The sequence below is a fragment of the Prionailurus viverrinus genome, chromosome D1 (genome assembly GCF_022837055.1).
Source record: "Prionailurus viverrinus isolate Anna chromosome D1, UM_Priviv_1.0, whole genome shotgun sequence".
Classification (NCBI taxonomy): Eukaryota; Metazoa; Chordata; class Mammalia; order Carnivora; family Felidae; genus Prionailurus; species Prionailurus viverrinus.
The window spans coordinates 73,171,799-73,188,756 of record NC_062570.1 but is presented as its reverse complement, the minus strand read 5'-3'; the positions used below and the strand labels follow the sequence as shown (position 1 = coordinate 73,188,756).

The window sequence follows — 16,958 nt, the reverse complement described above, 5'->3', positions numbered from 1 at the left end:
GTCATTTGAACTACACAGCACGTGTCCTCCTAAAAGTTTCCCCTTACCGATTCCCCAAATTCTGGCTCCTTCAAGTGTCTTTTGATGTCTCACCTGTTACGTTTTGTTATATTTGCCTTTTTGTTTGGAACAGATAAAAAATAATGAACCTTTGATCAACGTGCTTTACAAAGTGCTGAAGAAGTCAGCACGGGGCTGTCGGCCCAGGAGAAGCGTAAGACGATCTGATCTGTGTCTCCAAGCGGGGCCATTCCATTGCTTTTGGCTCAGTGCCGACTTCATCACTTGCTTAACCAGGGGCTCTCCTGACCGCCCCCAGGCTTCCTGCAAGTCATCTCGGTTTATTTTTTTTTCCTGTTGAAGCTCCCTTCAGCATTTTGGCTGGTGCACCAAGCTGAACCTCTCACATGCGGTGTTCTGTGACTCCATCTTTTGTGCTGCCGCGGGGGTGGGAGGGGCTTGCCTGGCTTGCCACCAGCTTGTGTTGTGTTCCCATTCTCTCTCTGCCTCCATGGCAAGGACTGACCTAGACAGAGACCAGTGTGGTCTATGGAGTCAAGCATGAGTTCTTAGGAAGGAGTTAGCAGTTCCTGGTCACCTTGGAGCCTCTGGCATATCCTGAGATTCTACCATGGCCTTGGGATTAGGCTGGCTCTTCTTCAGGGCAGGGTGTTGATATTGAAAACAGTCTAGAGCTGGACTAGAACAAAATGGGCCACCCCCTTTCCCAAGTCCCCCCTTTGACTGATGCAGAAGTAGTGCCTGAAATGTAGCCAACTTTTGTAGCATTCCAAGGGAGGCTACAGGTTGGGAGGCAGGTGCTATGTGCAGTCATCCCGAGCCCTGAGAAAAGGTGTGTCGAGATGTGGTGGAAGGGAGGTAAAATGCCTGAGTGGCCTTCAGTTCCTTTCTGGTGCACAGACTCTTTCAAATGGATGAGTGCCCACTGAATTTCTCTTTTTTCTGGTGACAGAAATGCTGGAGACACATAGTTGATATTTCAAATGGATTTAAACATTGCTATCACAAAGCACAGTTTTAAAAGGAAAATTACATGTAATATACTACTTGTGGATATTTCATAGCAGCCTTGACTCCAGAACAAAGCTAAATTCAGAAGTTTAAAGGGCCTTTGAGCTGTGTAAGTACTTTCATGAAGCCCATGGTCTAAAGCCTATAGGAGTAGGAGCCAACTCACATGATTTTGATACAGTCACAGGTTCATCAGGCAAACACTTCCCAAATATCCTCAATGTGGTGGGCCCTGGCTGGACTTTGAGGATACAGAGAAAATATGTCATAGTCCCTACAACCACCTCTCATCAGGTTACTATCTTTTGAGGGGAGAGAGAGCACATCATCTAATGTACTAAGGCCCATAGTTGTGGGAGACATCAGGTATGGGAGGACCTCCCCTGAGGGGCACCAGACCCAGTTGGAGGTGAGGGAGTTAGGGAAAAGCAGCAACTGTCCCTCTGTTGAGTCTCCAGTCCTAACAGACTCAGTCATTTCAATTCCTAACTCACAGCACCTTAACCGCAGCCATTAAAAGGGGACAAGAGAGAGTTACTTCTTAGACAAGAGGGAGTAACCTAATGTCCTGAGAGAGAAAAGAAACATTATGTGTCAATCTAAAACGGAAATGAAAGCACAGAAATTTAGAAGAATTTAATCAAGAGGCAAATGGTCCTAATACACTTAACTTCTAAGAAATTCCATATTACTGATTTTTATAATGACTGATTCATCCCCGAAAAGGTTGAATTTATATTCAGTTCTGTGAAGGCAGTGTAGGATTTACTTCTAGAAACCTTTCCATCAAAAAGTTTAAAAGGTTCAGCTTTCTGAAAATGCCTTTTTTTGTGGCAAATACGTCATTCCTCATGGCGCTGGATAAATGAGGCATTGCTCAATTAGATTCTCTGCCTTGCTATTTCAGTATCAAAAAGATATCATCTGTTAAAAGCTTCAGTGAAATCAGGGGAAGAGTTTTGCTAGGAGGAAAAATCCCCACAGCATATCTCAATTTGAAAATGATTTCTTTCTGGGAAGTGAGCCAAGGGTCAGCCCTTTGGAGAGTAGACCAGCTCGTTGTCCTCTGTTTTAATGGAGGACTGTGACACAGAGTGACCTCCCTACCTTTACCTGCTGGGTTCCCCTGAGTTTGGCCCAAGTCCTGCCTGGAAGGTCCAGCTGTTCGTGGTTCACCAGGTTCATTCCACCCCTCCTCCTCCTCCCTATCCTTATTCTCCCCACCTTTCCTGCCCCTCTGTCCTTGCAGGAGCCAGCAGTTTGTTTGTGGATTGTGGCAGTAGTCCATGTGTTCCGTGACTGTGTGTATACATGTATGTACACATAATCTGCCAGTCTGAAGAGCAGAATTTGGCTGGAGTTCTATTTTTTCCAGGATGCTATAGCACTGACCCACATGTGTTTTACCTTTGACCTACCTGCAATGCAATAAGCATTTTCCCAGTGCCTTCCACTGTGCCAGGCTTTATGTTCAGGGCTGACTTGACCAAGATAAATAAGACATCTGTCCCTGCCATCTACTGTGTGACCAAAAGGAGCATAGGAATGGATGGGGGTGTGTCTGCAGCCAGACTCAGTCCTCAGCCCAAGGCCTAGAGATGGCATTGTCCCTTGACCTTGACCTTCGCATTTGCCAATGATTATAGGAAGAAGGAGTGTAGGACAGTTGGGCACATGAGTGGCTTGAGTTCTAAGGAGGATGTTTGCCAATATATTTTTGCTTCTTATTTACACTCACAAACTTAGTGGACCTCTCAGATGGAGTAGGGAGAAAGTGAGGGCCATCTCTCCAGCAATTGTCTATCCATCCACACTGGAACCCTCTGCATAGTATACACATCACCTATCTCAGCTATGGTTGACTCCACCCTGTTTCCTTGGTCATATCTGCAAAATGGAGTTCAGCAAGATGGTCTTCCTTGCATGGGGCATATTTGATCTGGCTCTCCCTGACCATGACTTGGCCAGGGGGGTGCATCTGTGGAAAAGTTCCCCCACCCCCACCCCATACAGCTTTTGGCATGAAGGAGATTAGGGGGGAGTGAAAACATGGGCTAAAGAGTTGGGTTTAGCTTTGTAGGGGTTAGTAGGAGATGGCAGCATGGTGCCCACGTGGGGTCAAGGGAAGGATGGACAATGTTATGAATGCCCACTGGGTCATAAGGTTGGGTGATTTTTGTCTACTGCTTCTTGGTTTCCTTTCTTGAGAGGACAGGGTAACTTGTGACTTACACAAGTATGACCTAGCCTCAGTTATTTAGGGATCAATTGAAAACCCCAGCCATCCAGGTTCCTTCATCCCTTGACCAAATTCTCTTCCCAAATGGTATAGGATGAGATAGGCTGACCTTGCTCATGGGGAAGTAAGCTGCTAAGAGGCTTCCTTAAACTAAGGCTTGACAGTGCCCCAGGGGCTCACTGGTTCCTCCTGGTTCACCTCACTGCCCTGGGTGGGGGGTCACATTTTCGATAGCTAAACTGTGTCTTTTAAATCTTCCAGGATTCATACTGGATTCACTTTGGGCAAATTAAGCTTCCACAGTCAATGAAACTATATCTTGGATGCCTACTTTTTCTTTAGTTTGAGGAATTTACAAGTGCTTCTTGAATCACAAAAAGGCTTTGGTTTTTCCCTAAAATGAAACAGGCATACAAATGAGGTAGCATCTGAGTTTTTGCCCCTTTCATGCTATGACCCTACCTGTAAAGACTTCCACACTTGTCCATTGTGGGGCTAACTCTCCTTCTCTAAGTCTAATCCTGAACGTTGGGGTTAATCTGCTTTAAATTGTTCACCTCCCAGATGACAGGCAGGGATCTCGTCAAGGATCGAAGTCTGAAGCCAGTGAAGATCGCGGAGAGTGACATTGACGTGAGTAAACAGGGTGACAGGCTGACCCCCCGGCTGCCTGCTGCCCCCAGACCCAAGGTGGGCGGGCAGCTTCAGGCGAGGTTTGGAGGGATTGGAAGGCCAAAGACCTTCTGATCACACTTCAAGGTTGTGCCCTTTTCTCATCATCCCAGGCCTTCTCCCACCTGTTCTTGCTCACAGGTCAAACTGAGCATCTTCTGTGAACAAGACAGGATCCTCCAGGACTTGGAAGACAAGATCCGAGCCCTCAAGGAGAACAAAGTATGCGTCAGTTTCACATAATCTTGGGCTGGCTGGCAGGGGGTTTTGTCATTCTGTATTTTCCACAGATACAGATTGGACTGTCATGTCACAGGTATTCATTTAGCCAGAACAGGTACTTGTTTATCTAGAACAATGTGTGGGTTTAAAGGGTGCTTCCAGGAGGGTTTCTGCCTAAACCTGGAGGAAATCTTTTGGGGAGACTTCAGACTGCTTATTCCGAGTGCCACCTACCCCTCCTCCACCTTAATTCTGCTCTGACTTAACTCTCCTGAGAGGCACCATGAGGTTAGCCTGGGAGAGGAGGGCTCCACTGGCTTGTATGTGATGACCTCAGGCCCCTGAATTCCATGCAAGGGGACTGCCTTGGAGAAAGTGGCCATACTTACAATAGGACAGAGGCTATCACTTTCTAGAGCTCCTTTCCTCCTAGGATCTGGGCTATGGAGGAAGCAAGTCTAGATGAGAGAGGAGGAACAGGCCAGGGGCTGCAGTGTTTGGTTTCTTGGACCCTTAGTGTGATATTTTTTTTTTTTGCACTTTAATAAGGCATTGTATTTGTGATGCTGAAGGTCTATAACATGTGCTGATAAAACTTAAGAGAATTTTCCATCTACTCTTTGATGTATCCTTATAGTTTATCCCATAAAGAGTGGATGATCTTATACCCACTTCACAGATGAGGAAGTTTAGGCACAGAGCTGTTAGGTGACTTGTCCTAGGAGGCCACCCAGTGGGCAGAGTTAGAGCTGGAATCAGAGGCCCTGACTCAGGCTGCAGCTGGGCAGTAGGTCCTTCAGCCTTAGATTCAGCAGATTTATTTAGTTCCTAGCATGGTATGGGGAGGCCTTCAGGGACTGTCCTGCTTTCCTCTTGCTCTTTGGCCCTTGCCTGATGTAGGACCAGCTAGAGTCCGTCCTGGAGGTATTGCACAGACAGATGGAGCAGTACCGAGACCAGCCCCAGCACCTGGAGAAGATTGCTTACCAGCAGAGGTTGCTGCAGGAGGACCTTGTCCACATCCGGGCGGAGATCTCCAGAGAGTCCACTGTGTGTAGAGGGTGTGGAGGGTGGCAGACACTCCCCCGCCCCCATTCCTCCACCCAACCCCCCACGATGGGCTGGGCAGGGGGCTGCTTCTCCTATCTCACAGCTGTAGTTGAGTTGGTGGCCGGGGACAAGAGTCTTGATATAGTGACTCCTGTATGGCTACAGTGAAACACCAAGGGGACCACATTTCTCAGAGCAGCCTGCAAGGCCCTTCCCCTGAACTGTGTACAGTTAATTCCAGCATGTCAGAATTTCTCCTTTTTTATTTGTCCATCTCGTGTGGTGCAGGTGCTTTCTGCCGGGGTGGGGGACCAAAGCATCTCCAAGTGTGGGAGAGGGAACAGTGCAGGTGGCCTGGGTCAGAGCAGGAATGAGAAACAAGCCCTGTCTCTCTCGTACCAGGCCTGCCTGAGACCCTCTGGGACCCTCCTTTCCTCTTCCCCTGGCTGGGTCAGCAGTGGTCAAGAGCACAGGTGCTCATGGGCCCATCTTGGGGTCAGGGGATAACTAAGAATCAGAAGCATTTTCTTGGCCCACAGGAGATGGAAAATGCCTGGAATGAATACCTGAAGTTAGAGAGTGATGTGGAGCAGCTGAAGCAGACCCTGCAAGAACAACACAGAAGAGCCTTTTTTTTCCAGGTGACCCAAGGGCTGTTCATCCCTTCTGAAGTCTGATCTCTTCTGAGAGCCTTCACCTGTGGGGCTGTGAGCCCTACCCAGGGGCTTTTTCCTCCCCCACCGGGACTCAGCCTGCTTGCCCCCCCCCAGCCCCCCCTCCGGCCAGGCTGTGATGAGAGAACTCACCTCAGCACCCCCTGCCTCTTGGGCCTTTTTGCAAGCGTTTTGCTACGGATCATTTGGAGGAAATGGCCCTGAGGGGAGAGAAATACCGAGCTTGAGAACCTTACAGACACTTGAGAATAATCTGTTCCCGTGATTCTTGGTTCCATTTTGGGGCTACTCACTTAGACAGCAGCAGAAGGCCCCACCTCCTCCCTCCCTCCCTCCCTCCCTCCCTCCCTCCCTTCCTTCCTTCCTTCCTTGCTTCCTTCCTTCCTTCCTCTGATTCCTGAAGATAGATGTTATCAGTCCTTCACCTGAGGAGGCAGTGTGACTCCAGGTCCATCTAGGTGCCTCTGGTCTCCAGGCAGTCATTTGCATTTCTGGAGCCAGGCTGGGAGATACCCATCACTGTGGCCACTGCTCTACTCAGGAAAGGCAGCCTTAGAACCCTGCCTCCTCTACCCTTAAAACCAGGCCACTCCATTGATGGCTGCCTCTGCCCCCAAAGGTGAGAGAAGAAAGGCCCTATGTGGTCTTTATTCTTACAGGCTGGGTCCTCCAGCTGCCCAGTGTTTCCCCATTGTGGTGCCCGATCAGGCTTCTGCCCACCCTCAAATTTTTAAAAATGGAAAATAACCTGCTTTTGAACCCAACTTCAGATCTACTGTATCTCTTCCATCAGTTCCCTGACATCAATTCAATTTATTTGAAATCAGCAAGCATTCATTGAGACATCTTGTGCATGAAGCACCATGCTAGGCCAATTTTGACGCTAAGCTTTCTAATCGATGGACTGGTTCTAGCCAAGGCTCTTCCTTAAAGTGACTTCGTATACATACTGACTTTGGATGTTAGTGAAGGAACACAAGAGGTGAACTGGGTTTGTGGCCCTGGAGATGCCTGCTATCCCTCCACTCACCATTGGGGGCCAGTTCCCAGAAACCTCGTCCAAGACCATGTGGAGAAGACTTTTGCCTGTAGCTCAGGGCTGGGCTGGCCTGCTAGGTCTTCCAGAAGTTGTCTGTCTCTTGCTGTTGTTTTTTTTCCCCCCATAATTTCCCTGAACCCAAGCTAACCTTTTCCTATTCTTTTTTTGGTACCACAGCACTTGGCATAGTGGCTTGAAAATACTAGTGAATACTGTTGACAAAGTCCTTCAAGTGATTATTTCTAGTTACTAGTTCCTTAAAGTGTTCTGTCCCATTATATTTATCTTCTTGGATCTTTTTCAATGATCTACATTAATTTTAGCAGTAATGTTTTTTAGCTTTTCATTCCTTGTGTTTCTATAATTATAAAAATAATACATGAATGCATCTCTCTGTAAAGGCCAAACAATAAGAAGAAAAAGCAAAACATGAAATAAAAGCCCCTCTTCCCTCCCTTCTCTTTCTGCTCCAGTCTGTCACCTTCTCTGTATGTAATCAGTGCCATCAGTGGGTGGTATTGTCTTCCATACCATTTTCTGTGCATTTTCAGACATGTGCCCATACATAAAATAATTTATTTGGGGGTGTGAGTTGGGTGTACTTAGGAGAGGAATCATACTTACACGTTCGGTTACTTGCTTTTTTGTCAGAACTTTATGTTATAGAAATCTTTCTAGGAAAAATACCCCCAAGTTTATGTTGCCTGATACAGTAGCTATTTAAGTGTAAACATAAATTAATTGAAATTAACTAAAATTAAAAATATATTCCTCAGTCACACTAGAATCATTTCAAATGCTCAGTAGTAGCTCACGTGTGGCTGGTACATACTGTATTGAACGGCACAGATTATAGAAGATTTCTATAGTCTCAGAAGGCCATGTAAAGTAAAAGAAATTAGTTCTTAACAGCTGCATAGTTCTCATAGTCTAGATATTCTATACCTTAGCCATTCCTTTCTGATGGGCATTTAAGTTGTTTGCAGTGTTTTGCTTTTATAATGGTATCACAAAAAACATCTGTGTAACTGCCTTTTCAAGCCCATTTATAAGCGTTTATCTAAGATAGGCTTTTAGGAATGGCCTTGCTCTGTTGAAATGAATGTACATCTTAAATGTTGATGGATGCTGCCCAGTCACCCTCTAAAAGGCCGCACTCATTTGCCCTCCCACCCACAGTGAATGAGGGTGCTGAACCCTGTTTACCTACAGCTCCTCCAGCACTTGATGTTATCAGTCTTTTTAGCTTTTGCCATTCTGCTGGCTGAAAAGGACATCTTGTTTTAATTTGCATCAATTTAATCACTAGTAGGGTAAACATCTTTTTATATGATCATTGGCCATTTGTGTTTCTACCGTGCCTTATTTCATGGTGATTTAACTTGCAGCAGTCCCAGAATCCCTTTCTCTGCTCTAAAAAACAAATGAGTACAATGTATAAGTCTTGTCACAGACTCCCTGGAGAACTTAACCATGTAAGTTATAAAGAGCTAGGCTAGACTGAAGCCTAGGCCCTGCAGCTTGATGTCTACCGAGGCTGGAGGCATTGCTCATGCTTTCCCTGAGTGCCAAAGTGACCTCGGAAGCTCACAAAGCCCTTCTTTGAACAGCCTTTGTGCTAACTTCTTTGGTGTAATTCTAGACCAGACAAGCTGTTAGAGTCCTGATATTAGACTCCAGAGTCATTAACACTGGAGATACGCTTGTAGCCACATATGCAAATTCTCAGCAGTGGAACTTGCTTGGAAACTTGCCTCCCTTTAGCCAGGTTTGGCTGTGAGAAAATTTGTAGGCTTTTCAGTGAAGATGAGTGGATTTGTTTATAAAGATCCTCATGACCACCTGTGCAGGGAAGCCAGAGAATAAAGAACATCCAGGTAACTGTGTGAAAACTATGTGATAAGTGAGGCTACCTGTATGTGTTCTTACTTCTGGACAACAAATTCAAGCCTTTGCTGAATGCAGTACGTAGTAGCCTTCCCTGCCCAGCATGGTGTGAGGATGCAGGAATGAAAACCACCCCGTGCTCCCCAAAAGCTTCCTTGACTTTGTCATTAAGTTCTGAAATTCCATTATCCTTGGAGAACCTTAGAGATTCTCTGGCTTTCGCTTGTTGTTGCTCTTTTCTTACATACGAGGGTGGCAGAAAGGCAAAATGGAGGCAGGATTGTAACCTGACAGGTATGTATGCCAGGTAGACTGCCAGAGGAGAGGGGAAAGGGTTGATTTTAATCTGATACTCCTCCTTTACCTTTTCCCAGCATTCTGCTTAGTCTGCTCCAGAGATAATCTTGTTAGCTTACACACCCACTCTCGGCTCAATAACATGTCTGTTTTAGGGCACTCGTGCTTTGGTGTGGCGCTAAGCATCAAGCCCATTCCTTGTTTATCAGCCCTGAGAGGATGTGCGTTGGTGTTGGAAGGATGGAGAGAGCATGAGAATGTGAGCTCCTTTAGGAGACATCTGTTGTCTCAGCTGTTGGACTTCATTTGGTCAAGGAACTTTATGTGATTGGTCCTTTTTTCACTCAACATACATGTACTGAGAGCCTGCTGGGTCCCCAGCCCTGTGGGGATATACCAAGGAGCACATAGTCTACTTGCAGAATCAGGCAAGTCCTTAAGTATCACACATGCAAGAATCCTTCCACCTGAGGGTGACTGGGTGCCTCGAGAGCAGATGTGGTATGAGGACTTTGCTTTTAAGCCCATGGAGGAATGATCACAGCTAAGTTCTCCCATGATAGTTTAAAACTTAAAAGAATACTGGGACGCCTGGGTGGCTCAGTCGGTTAAGTGTCTGACTCTTGGTTTCAGCTCAGGCCACGATCTCACGGTTTGTTAGATTGAGGCGGACATTGAGCTCTGCACTGACAGCACAAAGCCTGCTTGGGATCCTGTGTCTCCTTCTCTCTCTGCCCCTCCCCTGCTCCTGTTTTCTCTCTCTCTCTCTCTCTCTCTCTCTCTCTCTCTCTCTCTCAAAATTAAACAAACATTAAAAAAATTAAAAGAATATTTTCATGTTCAAACAACTCTATTAAAAGTTGCCCACAGGTTAATATCCAGAATATATAAAGAACTTACAACCCAACGCCAAAAAAAAAAACCAAACTTTTTTTTTTGAAAGAAGCCATACAGTATCACCTTATACTTCTCAGAATGGCTACAATAAAAAAGACAAGAAATAAATGTTGGTGAGGATGTGGAGAAAAAGGAACCCTTGTGTTCTGTTGGTGGGAGTGTAAATTGGTATAGCCACTGTAGAAAACAGCATTGAGTTTCCTCAAAAAATTAGAAATACTGTATGATCCAGTAACTCCTCTATTGGGTATTTACCTGAAGAAAACAAAAACACTAATTTTAAAAGATACATGCACCCCTATATTTATTGTAGCATTATTTACAATAGCCACAATATGGAAGCAACCTAAATGTCTATCTGTAGACAAATGGATAAAGAAGATGTGTTATACACACACACAATGGAATATTACATAGTTATAAAAAAGATGAGCTCATCCCTTTTGCAGCAACATGGATGGTATTTATGCTAGGCGAAATAAGTCAGACTGAGAAAGACAAATACCATATGATTTCACTCATGCGGAATCTCAAAATACAAAAGAATAAACAAAAAAGCAGACTCAGACCTGTAAATACAGAGAACAAACTGATGGTTGCCAGAAGGGAAGGGGTTGAGGGGGATGCACAAAACAGGTAAAGGGGAGCGGGGGGAGGTATTGGCTTCTAGTCAATAAAAGAATAAGTCATTGGATTAAAAGGCATGGCATAGGGAACATAGTGATATTGTAATAGCATTGTATGGTGGTATCTTGACAGACAGTAGCTACACTTGTGGTGAGCATAGTGTAACATATAGAGAAGTTGAATCACTATGTTACTTGAAACTAACATAACATTGTGTGTCAACTACACTCCATAAAATGCCCACAGTCCCTTAATCCTGATAAAGTCTGCTCACCTCTTTTTATTATCTCTCCCCGTCCGATTTCTATTGTAACTTGTCAGAGTATGCATATGGTTGGGTAGCCTGGCCCTTTTCCCATTGTACTTTAAAAAAAAAATAAGTTTTGTCACATAATTCACATACCATAAAATTCACCTTTTTAAGGTATACAATTCAGTGGTATTTAGAATATTTAGAATTGTGCAACTGTCACCACAGTTTTGTAACATTTTCATCATTCCCCCCAAAGAAACCCTCTATCCGTTAAGAGTCACTCCCCATCCACACTCCCACCTCATCTACTTTGTGTCTGTAGATTTATCTCTTCTGGACATTTTGTATAAGTGACATAACACATGGCCTTTTGTGTCTAGCTTCTTTCACTTTGCATAAATGTTTTCAAGGTTCATCCATGTTATAACATGTATTAATACTTCATTTCTTCTTATTGCCAAATACTCGCTGCCCATTGTACTCTTAACCCCAAATCCCAGGGTTCAGCTCTGTCTTTTAAAAGATGTTCTTTATGGGGCACCAGTCTGGCTCAGTCAGTAGGGCATGAAACTATTGATCTTGGGATCATGAGTTCACACCGCACGTTGGGTGTAGAGCCTACTTAAAAAATATGAAATAGTTTTTTAAAAGATGCTCTTTATATTCTGGGGATAGTGTAACCTCTAGTCCTTGCCTTCTCTTCCCTTTTGCCATGGTTGCCTAAAACAGTCTATTTTTTTTTAACTGTGATAAAATATATATAACAAAGTTTATTACCTTAGCCATTTTTAACATATGGTTGAGTAGTGTGAACTACATTCACGTTGTGCAACCCATCTGCAGAATTTTCTTCATCTTGCGAAACTGGATCTCTGTACCCATTAAACGACAATCCTCATTCCCCTCTCCACCCCAGCTTCTGGTAACCACCCTTCTGTCTCTGTCTTTGATTACTCTAGATACCTTATAAGTGGAAGCATATAGTATTTAAGGCAATCTTTTAAATTTGGGAGAAATAGGCAAGGTGATTATGTGAAAGATCCTCTGAATTTCTCCCCTAGATCTTGGGCGTTTTCCATGTGTGTGGTACCCTATGAAGCTTCGAGGCAGGCTTGGCTCTAGCCCTGGTGGGGTTTCCAAAGGGGATGCTGCCCCACCCAGGGTGAGGTGCTGTGTCTGAAATGATAGCGTAAGTCCTAATGAGAAACTTCTGGTGAGGATCTGAGAGGGAAATGAACCACCACCTGTCTTTCTCAGGAGAAATCGCAGATACAGAAGGATCTCTGGAGGATTGAAGACGTCATTGCAGGCCTGAGTGCAAATAAAGAGAACTTTAGAATCCTGGTGGAATCAGTCAAAAATCCAGGTGAGCAGGCCATCTTCCTGGAGTCAGGGGGTTGGAGGCCAACACCCAGGTATGTGGGCTGGCCTTGCAGAGGTCAGATCTTTATGGCGTAAGCCCCTCCCCTTGTCCTCCTGAGACGAGGGTCTTTGTTCCATTCCATCCTTTGTTTGCCTCCACATGCTTTAGAGAGAAAAACGGTGCCTTTGTTTCCTCATCCGCCTGTGCCTTCACTCTCAACTTCTGAGAGCAAGCCACCCCCACTGTCCAGCCCTCCCACCAGCCCCGTGCGGACCCCTCTGGAGGTTCGACTCTTCCCCCAGCTGCAAACCTATGTGCCGTACCGACCTCATCCACCCCAGCTGAGGAAAGTGACATCCCCTCTTCAGTCACCAACCAAGACGAAGCCCAAAGTTGTAAGTATCGATGGCCAGTTGCTGAGCGCTGTTGTCCCTCTCTCTCCTCAGGTCAGCTTCTATTGGGAGAGAAGCTTTTGGGAAAACCTGGGAAGACAGAACCAGCCAGAGTCCTGAGCTATGAATGGTTAAGGAGTGGTAGGGCCTTGCTGTTGTGCTTTAGACTGCCAGAACTGGAAAGGGCCTTAGAGAGGATCTAGCCCAACCTTCCCATTTTGCAGTTGGGAAAACCGAGGTCCAGCAAGAAGAAGTGATTGTGTTAAGTAGGGTGGAATTTGTGATACGCATCATGCAGAGGTAGGTAGCCCCACACAGGACTCCTTGCAAACCTGGAGTTACACAAGCCTGTGGGTGATGAATTCCTCTCAGCAAGAGTATTTTGTCTTCATCAGCAGCTGAGCACTCTGTGGGTTGTAGAATACAGTTGATCTTCACAATAACCTCATGGAGTATAGACAGGAAGGTCTGTATCCCATTCTACACATATGAGAACTGAGGCCCAAAGGTGTTAACGTTTGCTTGAGATCTCCATATTAGTGGATCCAGTCCACATCTCCTGACTGTTCTTTGTGCTACCTGCCATCTAACTGGACATTCAGCCCAGCTCCTCAGATCAGTTTTGTGGCCATGTGGTTGCCTGAGCCAACACCTTGGCTTGACTGGCAAAGAGAAGGGCCAAGCTTTTGACAGAATCTGGGAGCAGACTTTAAGGAAATAGAAAATGTGGTCAGGTACTGTGATGGTTCGTGTCTCCAGGGCCAGGCCAGCCTTGGGTGGAGAATACGAGGGATCTAGCCTAAGTGACAGGGAAGCCATAGTAGAGGGGACCTTGAGATGGGGACCTTCAGGTTTTGCCAACAAAGGCTTAGAGGAGCTTTGCCTGGGCACTGGGTGTGCCTAGGACCTGTGACAAGGTTGGTGTGCAATGCTGGCTAAAACACACAAATTCCCATACCCTGGTCCTCACTGTCCACCTGCTTCCTGCCGTAGCCCAGGGCCCAGAGCTGGAATGACAGGTGCTGGGACTGAGCTGCTGTGAGTTTCTTCATGTTGAGGTCTCTTTCCCAATTTTATATCTAAGAGGCAATGGGGGTACCAGCCACAGAACAGAAAATAGCAAAACAAACAGCAGGAATGGCTGGGGCAGAGAGCTCCTGACTTAAGGTGAGACGCCTGCTAGCCAGGATGGGGAGCAGAAGGAGGAGGTGGTGGCCGGGGATCTGTGCTGGCTTCCAGTTCTTGTTCTCTCACTGGGTTCTTGGGCAAGGCCCACCCCTTCTCTGGGCTTCTTCAGTTTCCCCTGGTACAGAACAAGCAGCTTGGGATAGATGGTCACAGAGGCTCTTCACAGCTTGGTCCTCTGTGGCTTGCAGACAGGGCTTTTCAACCTGATTGAGCATCAGGGTCACTGCCTGGGGGTGGTCTTCTTTCCTTTCATTTACCAGGTTTACCATATTTTATTGTCGTTTGCTTGTTTTATATTTATATTTGTGAAACAATGATATCCTGAAATGGACATAAAACCTAAATATATGATTTAACAAATGATAAAGAGGCCACCTGTTTGTACCAACACCCAAACCAAGAAATAGAACTTTGTCAGCAACTGGAGCCCTCAGGACTATGAGTCCTTTTGTGCCACTATCACTGTCTTGACTCGGACAATTTCCTTGCCTCTTTTCTCTTTTTAAAATGTTGCTACCTGTGTCTAAACACTTTAATTTTGCCTGTAGGTGATACTGTATTCTTTTGTATCTTGCACTTTTTCATTAACATTGTATTTGTGAGACTTATATTGTTGTGTGTAGCTATAGTTCTTTCATTTTTATTTGGCTTATTTTCTTGAATTTAATATCATTTACTTTTTTTTTATTAGGTAATACTCTCACAGGACACAAAATCAGAATATACCAAAAAAAGTATATAATAAGGTGTCTACTCCCACCCTCCATCTCCAGACATTCTATTCCCTTTGATCAAAGGCAGTTTTGTGTTTGCGTCAGTGTTTTGCGTTTATCTTTCCAGGGAGCTTTTTAGAAATTGGTGATTCCAAGACCTTGTCAGTGTTGGAAGCCACTGATGCTCAGAGGGCCTACGGGGATCTGGGACAGGCAGCTTAGCTTTCACACAACAGTGAGCTGTGTCACTTTACTAGAATGCTGATAAACCTTTGTAGAGCAAGCTTCAGTACCCTTTTCTGACCTCTCCCAAATCCTGAAAAACAAAGCAAAATTAAGCTAAGAAAGGGGGCGTTTAGGAAGGAGCCCCAGTGGTCATTGATTCCAGAGGTGGGTGTTTATGACAGTCAGGGGCCAGGCTGTTGGTCTGTGCAAAAGCCACAGCTCTCAAAGAACATTGCTGGGGGGTGTGGGGGTCCGTTTCAAGAAAAATAGTTACATTCATCACCGCCAGGGAGTGGGCTGACGGGAAGGCAGTGAGTCACCCATGCTGACTACTTATTCATGCCTGAGTCAGGAAGGAGGAAATATTTTGTAACTACGCACATTTCTGATAGAAAGGGCAGGACGATGTAGACTGTCCTTGCTCAGATCCCAATCTGTTGAAGGGTCCAGAGACCATGTGGGGACAGCTACTCAGCTCAGCGTGAGCACCAGGGAGTGGGGTAGATGTGGGGGGGGGGGGTTTCTGTCAAACATACAAATAAGCATGGAGTTACCAGCCTGCTCCCCTGATGGTGCTCTTCTGGCAAGTGAAGTAAGACCATGGACACAGGAAACCTGAGTTCTGGATTTTGTACAGGTTATGCTTTGAAGAATGGAAAAGGAGTGAATGGAAGGGAAGAACAGGATCAGAGCAGAGGCATTCCCCTTCTTCAAAGTTCATCCAGGGGAAATATTGGCATCCCTGGGCCGAAGCAGTCATGCTCTGCAGGCCTCGTGTGGCCTGCTTATGCCTGACGGGGAGGCATCCTCCCTCCAGCTCCGTCTCACTGGGCACTGATTCTGGTTCTTTTTCTGAGCAGGAAGACGAGGCACCTCCCAGGCCTCCACTCCCCGAGCTCTACAGTCCAGAGGACCAGCCCCCGGCCGTGCCACCTCTGCCAAAGGAGGCCACCATCATCCGGCACACTTCAGTGAGAGGCCTTAAGCGGCAGTCGGATGAGAGGAAGCGAGACCGGGAGCAGGGGCTGTGTGTGAATGGGGACTCCAGGGTGAGCAGGGAGGACCCCTGGGGCTGTCCCATTGTGAGCGAGGGGAGGGAAGGTGGTATGACACTGGGCAGGTATGACAGCCTCAGACTCTGCCCACAGGTAGAGCTCCGGTCGTACGTTAGTGAACCCGAGCTGGCGACTTTCAGTGGGGACATGGCCCAGCCCTCCCTGGGACTTGTGGGCCCTGACAGCAGGTACCAGACCCTGCCGGGCAGAGGTAAGACAAAATTCCATGGAGGCTTTTTGGGAACCCCCACTTCTACCATACCACTTGTTCCCTAGCCCTCACCTGGTACCTCACACCCTTCTGCCTGCAGCCTTGGGCCTCAGCATGGGCAGCAGCTGTCGGGGAGACTCTGGGCTGCAGGGAGGGCCTGTCCTTCCTTCCTCTGGCCCACATCCTGATTCTCTTTTATTACATCTGCCCCCAGAAATAATGGTAATAGCAATTACTATGAAGTACAGCCCTGTTTTAAGCACTTCATATTCTTTTAGTTAATATTTATAATAATCCTATGAAGGAAGTGCCATTATTATACCCATTTTAGAGACAAGAAGACTACGACTCAGAGAAATTAACTGACTTACCAAATAGTAAATACATGAGGGGCCAGAATGCAATCCCAGTGTTGTGGCTTCAGGCCATTGTACCCTGCAGGCAGGGATGTTGGATGACTGACTCCAGTATGGCCATCCTAGGCCTTCCAGGGGGATTTTGCTCTTCTGTGTCACTCTGAGACTCCACGAGTCCTTTCTTTAAACAATTGGGCATTGTCCTCACTGTCCTCTCCTAGCTCTTTAAGACGGAGATGGGAATATACTTAGGCCCTTAGGCTCACCCATCCCCCATTTTCCCCGTAGCCAGACCCTCTCCTCAGAAATCCCCTTCAAGGGAGGTCTCTCCACCTTTTTGCGTCTGGGTCTCCTGGAATCCCTGAGCAGGCTGACCATGCACCTTCATCTGTTCCTCCCCTGATCCCCTCCTATATGCTCCCCATGGTGGGCAGTCAAGTGCTTTCCCTCTCTGGTAAGATGCAGAAGCAGAGAGAGACACAACTATGGTTCTAGCACTTGTGGGGTTATGGGACTCCTGGCCCACCATGCTTCCTAAGCATGCTATGGCCGGAGCTGGTTCTGGA

The 16,958-nt window shown here is 46.3% G+C and overlaps 1 protein-coding gene across 8 annotated transcripts in view; it reads left to right on the top strand.

Annotated features, from left to right (window-relative positions):
* The window catches only part of PLEKHA7 (pleckstrin homology domain containing A7), a 224,496-nt gene that overhangs the window by 195,419 nt on the left and 12,119 nt on the right, over nt 1-16,958 (top strand). For 6 of the 8 annotated variants that reach the window (XR_007156495.1, XM_047879059.1, XM_047879065.1 and 3 more), the window contains 9 exons: nt 134-214; nt 3,836-3,904; nt 4,085-4,165; nt 5,066-5,215; nt 5,755-5,856; nt 12,147-12,255; nt 12,421-12,647; nt 15,631-15,819; nt 15,919-16,036. Coding sequence is in view for 7 of the 8 variants with exons in the window: in XM_047879059.1 (XP_047735015.1) it covers nt 134-214; nt 3,836-3,904; nt 4,085-4,165; nt 5,066-5,215; nt 5,755-5,856; nt 12,147-12,255; nt 12,421-12,647; nt 15,631-15,819; nt 15,919-16,036 (1,126 nt within the window). In the remaining variant the exon portion in view is untranslated. The remainder of the gene's footprint in view (nt 1-133; nt 215-3,835; nt 3,905-4,084; nt 4,166-5,065; nt 5,216-5,754; nt 5,857-12,146; nt 12,256-12,420; nt 12,648-15,630; nt 15,820-15,918; nt 16,037-16,958) is intronic. The other 2 variants (XM_047879064.1, XM_047879061.1) reach the window with 1 other exon arrangement.